The following is an 8,398-nucleotide window of genomic DNA, read 5'->3' as shown; positions in this document are numbered from 1 at the left end:
ACTATGTCCCAAGGACTGTTCTAGAATACAGTAGTAATTCTCAGCTAGTTTTTTTTTTAAAGATTTTACTTATTTAGTTTTAGAGAGGGGGAGGGCAAAAGAGAGGGAGAGACACATCAGTGTGTGGTTGCCTCTCATGTGCCCCCTACTGGGGACCTGGCCCACAACCCATGGGTCCTGGCTGGGAATCGAACCAGCGACCCTTTGGTTCACAGGTTGGCACTCAGTCTACTGAGCTACACCAGCCAGGGCCAACTAGTTTCATTTTTGTTTTTAATCTCTGGCACTTACATCCAAGTGAGGGGAAACATGCAGTATCAACAAAATAAACCCTATAGTATGTTAATAGGAAAGAAAAAATGCAGAGACAGAATGCCTCACTAAAAACGATGCTTCAGTTAAAAAAAAGAGGCTAGGGAGAGCCTCAATAAAGAACATAAAAGTACGGCAAACCACAAGGGCGAAAGGTCCTGAGGTTTGACCTGTTCTGGAAAAGGGAGGCTTGAGCAGTAAACATGAGGTGTGATAAGTCAGAGAGGGTGTGGAGTTATGAAAAGTTCTGTTCCGACTGATTCTATCTTCTCAGTGAAACAGGAATAAAAGTCATCAGCCAAAAATGAGAAAGGAGAAGAAAGCAGCACTTTGAGGAAAGAAGGTATGAAACAGTTCAATAGAGAGCTGATAGGAACACAGTATTACTTTTTGAAATTAAGACATATTTAACATGCAATAAATTGCATAAATTTGAAGTGTACAATTTGTTTTGACATATGTAGATATGGTCGTACCAGGACCCCATCGAGATAGGGGTCCACCACCCCCATTTCATCATGCCCCTTGGAAATCTCTCCAAGTTCCTCCTCCCCACCCCCGCTGATCTTTCTGTAGATTTCCATTGGTTACTTTGCACTTTCTAGAATTTTACATAAATGGAAGTATTCAGTACCTTTTTGGTCTACTTTCACTTAGCCTGGTTATTTTGAGATTTGTGCATGTTGTGTACATGAGTAATTAGTTGCTTTTCATTGTATGGATAATCGTGTACCCACTCACCTGTTAATGAGCATGTGGGTTGTTTCCAGCTTTAGGCCATTACGAATGAGTACTATGAACACTAGTGTACAAGTATTCATGTGGACTTGAGTTCTCCTTCCTCGGTAAATAACTAGGAGTGGAAGTATGTATTTTAACCTTTAAGAAATGCCCGTTCCCCACATTAGATGTTCCACTTTCTATTCCCTCCAGAGTATGGGAGTCCCAGTTCCTCCACATTCTCACCAGCACATGGCACCATCAGTAGCTTTAATTGTAGCCTGATATGTGGTGGTATCACACTGTGGTTTTAACGTGCATTTTCTTAATGTCTAATGATGTTGAACAGTTTTGCATGTGTTTATTTCCCATCTGTATACCATCTTTAGTCTTTTGAAATTTTCTGCCCATTTTTAAAATCAGCAAATAGGTTTGCTTACTATAGAATTTTTGAGATTTCTTTATTCTGAATTCATGTCCTTTATCAAAAAATGTTTGGCAAGTATTTCCTGCCACTCCATGGCTTGTCTTTTTGTCCTCTCAACAGTATGATTCAAAGAGCAGACATTTTCAATTTTGATAAAGTCCATTAAATTTTTTCTTCTATGGATTATGCTTTTGGGGTTGTATCTAAATCCATGACTAAGCCAAGGCTGAACATTTTCTTTTTCTTTTTCTAGAAGTTACATAGTTCGGAGTGAACTATATTTAGGACTACAATTCATTTTAATTATTGCATACACTGACATGGATCAATTTTTAATTTTGCACCCGGATGTCCAATCACTCCAGCACCATTTGTTTGGCTTTTGCACCTTTGACAAAATCAGCCACCCATGTACATGCAGGTGTGGGTCTCTTTCTAGACTCTGTTCTGCTCCATCAGACCAATGGACTCGTGCAGTAGCAGGCTTCATCCCTTTAGGCAGAAAACCAAAGTGAATGAATGAATGGGCTTTGTGAATGAAGCTTCTTATCCCACATTAGTTACTGAAAAAACAAGAAAAACACAACGTTTACCTATGTTACCTATGTAACATTTCAGAAAGATGATTTCAAAATGTAAAGTGCAAGGGACCTCCACCCCAGCTGCCTGGCTGTTGCCTGAGTAGGGCAAAGTGTGGGACTGAGGGGAAGTAGACTGCAGGAGGCTGAAAGAGGAATCCCGGGGGTAGGGGAGAGAGTGCCTGTATGTACAAAATAATGATTAAGAACACACCTAGGTCATCACAGAATCCCCTCCAGGCAGATCCTGTGTCTCCTGTGGCATTTTATTACTCTAATACAGCCTTTGATCCTTTTTCCGTTTTTTTCCACTCTAAGTGGGTTCGTTGAAAGCAGACCCCATAGTTCATTCAACTATGGTGTTAATAAGCACAGTGCAGGCTAACAAAACATACACAGACCTGAAAAGCATGGGGTGGGGGCAAGGGGAGTGTTTAAGAGGAGAAGAGGTTACCTCCTCAGACCCTTAATCCACTTCTGGTATGGGTTCTGTTTGCATCGAGACAGGCTGCAAACTGTGGGTCGGAAGGGGGATTAATGATCACTTTCTGAGATTCACCACGCCATTTCCTGTGTGTGTAAAACTTCAGCTTCATAGATTAAAGATGCTCTATGGTTCAAATAGCATTTTGCCTACCACCACCACATTTAAAATAAATATGTACTTGATTTTTAAAAGTCATTGAAAAATTGAACCTAAAAACAAAGAAAAATTAGAAATAAAAGGACCTCTTCATGCAGGACACTCAGCGGGGGAAAAGACGCATGCACGCACAGCCCTCTCCTTTTTCTCTGAGACATACGGGCAACTACGTAAAATGGATTTGACTGGTGTTACTGTATTTAAGTACCCACCTACAAGAGGCAACCTGGTGAAGCTTCAACATTCGGATCTTGTAGTTGAGACACAGAGGTGGGCAGCACAACACAGAGGGGCTTTACACCTTCGGGGTGAAGGTGGTCTGTAACTACAGTGAGGGGCAGAGGAGAGGGGGCTGTGTCTCCTGCAACTATCACTTTAAATTTATACTTTGTTAGAACAAAGAGTCTATAACCACATGTAACTTCAGTGAGTTGTTCTTCTTCTTCCACAATTATGTTAAAACATATCTGGATAATCTACTTATGCTAATAATACACATTTCTGTGATTCTGAAGCAATCTTGCAATAAAGCAAAAACCAACCAAAAACCTAGGCTACAACTAACATTCACTTTATTCGGTTTTGTTCTCTCAACTTAGAAGACAACAAATGACCACATAAAAAGGGGAGCATTTTAGAATATATACATAAAATCAGTCTGGGTATCTAAGGTGTTTGCTTTAATAGAAAACTGGCATCCAAATAACTAAGTGTTCTATTTAGTTTCTACAGTAGTCCATGTTCAGGCCTTACAGTCATTATATATTCACATAAGGTACTGTATTACTATCATGACCAAAAAATGAGGCACTGGTAAGAAACAGATGGGAATAAAAACAAATATATACTGTCTTATCTTTATCTTGTACTAATGCTGAGATACAGTCAGGGACTATTTGAAAGTAGCCCTTGCTCATGCTGGCTGTTAAAAAACAAAACAAAACAAAAAAATCCTGGCCAATGTGGCTCAGTTGGTTGGAGCATCATCCCATACACCAAAATGTCACAGGTTCAATTTCCAGTCAGGGCACGTACCTAAGTTACAGGTTCCGTCCCCAGTTGGGGTGCATGTGAGGCAACTGATGGGATGTTTGTCTCACATCAGTTTCTCTCTCTCTCTCCTCCGCCCCTCCCTTCTCCCTCTAAAATCAATAAGCATGTCCTCAGGTGAGGATTAAAATTTTTTTTAAAGACATAGAGTAGTAAGTGGGCTGAAGAGAAAACATCTGATTGAGAGAGCAAATTAAGTAAAAGGATACAAGACAGCGCCAGCAAGTAAATCAGAGAATCTCCACAAACGAGGCTTTCAATAACACTTTAGTAGTAAGGCATTTCACTTTTGTCTTTTCTTGATTGTGAATCATTAGGTAACATTCTACAGGAGAATTTTAAACGTAATTATTTAATTTTACAATGTAAAAAAAGTCCCAGTTAAGTGGAGGACTTAAAATACTCAATCCTGAAAATAAGCAGCTGACTTGCCAAGTTTTACAAAGTGCCAGTATTCATACCCTGGTGCTGCAGTTCCGTGTGTGTGAATGCAACACAATGTAGAAATGTCCACTGTGTCTTTGTGTTGTTTTTAAAAGTCATCAATTCAACCTAAATTCAAGAATTACACTTTAATAACAACATTTTGCCAATAAAGAAATTACATATCTGAAATCAAATCATTTGACAAAAAGTGATTCTCTATTTCTTAAATAAGGGCAAGAAAAAAAAACACAAGACAAAAATCCACAGTAATAACAGCTATATTAAATGTTGAAATAAGAATTACTTTTGTTTACATTTGGAATTGAGATGTCTGATACCCACTGTTTCTCTAAAGAGCAGGAAAAGATCACCTAAAAACATGGAGCTCTTTAAAGTTGGCTAACACAAACTTCACATTGGCATTGCTCTTCAGTTTTCATTTCAACTACTAGTACTTAATAGTTTAAAAATCAAACATAATTTGCTAATAACGAACAACAGTATACTTCGTACTATGACCATTTGGAAAAACTAACCCTAAATGTTGACTTGTTTTCACTTTATAAAAGTAAAGCAAAAAGGTCTTCTTTGCTAATTAACTTCCTTGGAGACTATTTTAGCCCAATGTAAAATGAAGCAAAACTACGCTATTATTAAAAATAAATTGTACATGAAGAAGGGCAGCAATACTAACAGTTCCCAAACTAGAGATTTTAAATATTTATTCGAGATTTTAAATATTTATAAGACTGGTCAGTAAAATCTTGGTGCTACCCACAGAAACAGTATGCCAAAAGATGCTTTTCTATGAAAGTATTCATCTTTTTGGAAACAGGATAAAGCACAACTGAAAAACTATAGGAAAATCATTAAATAAGACGAGATAAAGTTATCTGAAAGTGAAATGCAGGGCAATCTTTTGGCCATTCATATATATATTTTACAAAATATCTGGTAATATTCATTTAAAATTTTGTAGAATAACAATTTTTAATCTTTTGTGGTATCTGCCTATATCTTTCTGGTAAAGAGATAAATATGTTCCAATGACTTTATATCAAGATCTACAAAGTCTCTGAAAAATTAAAAAGAAACCTAAGTTAATATAATCAAATTATACACCAAATTTTGTAGCGTAGTTCTCTACTGTATAGACATAAATCATGGCAGAAGATATTTTAAATGCTCCTTATTTTTCATAGTAGGACTAGATTTCTAAGTGAAGGCAGGGCTCGCAAAGACCTTACTTTAAATACTAGAGAAAAGGCCTACTGCAGACTGCCAAAATGTGTAACACTGAATCCTGTGTCAAGCTTTGTTTTTTGATACTGATATTTTAAAATATATTTTAAAGTAGTTGCTTACCACTTTGGGAAAAATTGTTGACCTATAAAACCACCAGAATACATTTCTTTTGATCTCAGTAGCTTATGTTTGGCTGACTTTCAAATTTTAAAAATCCTCAGATTTGAGTCTATGGGTTTTAATACTATATGGAAATTCTTGTATGGTTTCTGAAAAACTATGCTTTTCATTTTCTCTGAGAGCTTTTGGTTATCATTAGAGAACAGACACTATCCATACAATAGACCATGATCATCAAGTATTCGGATCACGTGCCCAACTATTCTATTTCCCTAAACTTCTACCTGAAGCTTTAGTTGTAAGGGAAAACCATGTTTGTATGTTCAGTTCTCAGACTTTACAGCACATTTCCAATCAAATACATTCTGTACTCCTCTATTAAACAGCCAGCTCAGTCATGTTCCTTCTGGACAAATAAAATCAACTTGGTTTTGTTTGTGGTTTTATTCTGTAAACAAAAAGCTCTGGAAACCTCAGGATTTACTCATGAAAAACCAGAAATGCACTCCCTAATCCTCACCCAACGACGCACCAGCCAGTAGGACTAAGTGTTCTAACAGCCGTCTAATGCTGTTGCTCTCAGACCACAAACCACGCCTACATTTAAGGGACACGAGTATGTCGTGATTCCAGTAAGACGCAGTGTCCTAGGCGATGTTACTCTGTAAGACTTATGGACTTGCATGACATATACCTCTGCTGCCAAAATAAAAAAGACACAAGTGTATGGGGAAAAGTGAGGGTGAAGGGACTGATGAAAATCTTCTTTTGGACTTTTTCCCCCTCTAAGTATAGTCATGCCCCTACCAAGCACAAAAACCCAACTCCCAATGCTAATCACTAGGAATATTAAATTATCAAAATTAAAAACCATTTCCCCACCTAGCACAAGATACTATACAATATTACAAACACAGACACATGAAAAAAATCAGGCAGTAGAAAATGTACAACAGCTTTGGTGTTATACAAAATAACGTCCAAAAACGACTGACAGTGAAGCACAAAGTTCATGTTTTCTTACCACAGACACTCCACTGCTGATTTCCATGTCTCCTTTGATGTTCTTGGTAAGGTATCAATAGCCAAGACAGGCTGAGTGTACAGTTTACTTAATAAGAACTGATAGGAACACCATGACACTGTGCTCCAAGAGATGTCATGAGTAAGTCTTGCCTCTGCACTGTGGCTCTGTGGCACGTTTCCTGTCAAGATCACAGCAGGTCCAAAATAAAGTGACAACTAGATTTAATAAATTAATATTCATTTGTTTAAAGATGTACAATGCACATTCTGTTTAATCCAAGGTTTTAGGGTATCCAGGAACTTCTATTTACACATGTACAGATCTCAAACAGCAGTGATGTCAGAAGACGCAGAAAGGCAGCAGAGCCTTAAGCTGCGGCTCTCTCCGAATGCTGAGAACACAAGTCAAATACATTTAACTTAAAAACAATGCTGAGAGATCACTGGGAAAAAATCTCCAAAGAGAGAAGTCCACAGAAAAGGACATGTAAAGGCAAGGGGAAGGTCAAGGTAGTTCAGACAACCATTTTATTCTTGGGATGACTGTGGAGGTGGCGAAGATGTGCCCTGTTTGCCAGATTTCCGTTCATAGTTTACAAGGCGTTGGCCCACAAGGTACCTAGGATGTAAAAACAGGGTGGTTACTCTATGATCTTACATATTAAAACATTCTTCCAAAAAGCAGTCAGTGATACTTTTTAAAAACGCAAATCAGATCGCTTCACTCCTACTTCCATGACTGGGTAGTAGAAGGAGAATCTAGATAAATACCTGCCAAAAGCACAAAAGCAAGCACCTTCTAGCAAGGGGGCGGATATGTGGGAAGGCCTGAATAGCAGAGCAGAAGGCCTCAGATGTGTGCAATGGAGCACATGCCCCAGTCCATAGGTTGGGGCATCTTGTGAACTGAAACACTCAAGAGTCCAGAGGAATAAATAAGGCAGAGTAAACTTATGCAGGGGATTTATCTGTATGGATGGTATTTTATGAAACACCTTAGTGGACTGATCTGAAGAAACATACCGGAAATAGAATAATCAGAAAGCTGGGTAGGGAGGACTTATTCTACCCTTTTTTTTCCTTAAAGATTTTAGTTACTTTTACAGAGGGAAAGGAGAGAGGAAAACATCAATGCATGGTTGCCTCTCGCACATCCCCTACTAGGGACCTGGCCTGCAACCCAGGCATGCGCCCTAGACTGGGAATCAAACTAACGACCCTTTGGTTCACAGGCCAGCACTCAATTCAGTGTCACACCAGCCAGACCTCTTTTCAGTGGACCTGAACACATCTAGTTCTAGAGAAAAGGATAAATTAAAGGACAAAGATTTCAGCAATGTCAAAGGGGAGACAACAAACAAGTGAGTGTATGTGAGTGACAGAAGGTAGGAGGTTATGGTGCAAGGGAAGAACGTGACATGTTCCTAACTCCTGTGACATGATGACACGGAGATTATGGTCAAGAGTGCAGGAAGGCAGAAAAAGCGACAGAAGTAACTGGCTGAAATCTGACAACACTGGAAGTCCTCCACCAGGACACTGCATTCCCAAGACAATGGCAGGCACTGCCACAAAGCGATGTATGCCTTACTGTTGAATGACCTGGAGCTTGAGCCCTGGAAGCCAGTGGGTGACAAAACTATGGCAATGAGCTGGAGGGGCCTGGAGTACAAGTGTGCCAGTGCCCACTTGGGAGCATCAGTGCAGATCAAGGAGTGCCCAGGAAGACCTCGCCAAAACAAGAGAAGTGAGAAAATGGGCTTCCATTACCAAAGCCGCCCACCCCCTTCTTTCATGTTAATGGAACTTTGTACTCTGACCACCACCTAAAAGTGTACTTGTGTTTTCAAC

The 8,398-nt window shown here is 39.1% G+C and overlaps 1 protein-coding gene across 1 annotated transcript in view; it reads right to left on the bottom strand.

The window, feature by feature from the left end:
* Window positions 1-3,980: 3,980 nt before the first annotated feature.
* The window catches only part of MARCHF6 (membrane associated ring-CH-type finger 6), a 64,592-nt gene continuing 60,174 nt past the window's right edge, over window positions 3,981-8,398 (bottom strand). The window contains exon 26 of the mRNA XM_037063004.1: window positions 3,981-7,166. Within this exon, the coding sequence (XP_036918899.1) occupies window positions 7,076-7,166 (91 nt within the window). The 3' untranslated portion in view covers window positions 3,981-7,075. The remainder of the gene's footprint in view (window positions 7,167-8,398) is intronic.

The sequence above is a fragment of the Sturnira hondurensis genome, unplaced genomic scaffold (genome assembly GCF_014824575.4).
Source record: "Sturnira hondurensis isolate 20B ecotype Veracruz unplaced genomic scaffold, ASM1482457v3 Scaffold0014384, whole genome shotgun sequence".
In the NCBI taxonomy this organism is placed as follows: Eukaryota; Metazoa; Chordata; class Mammalia; order Chiroptera; family Phyllostomidae; genus Sturnira; species Sturnira hondurensis.
This window is presented reverse-complemented; position numbering and strand designations above follow the sequence as displayed.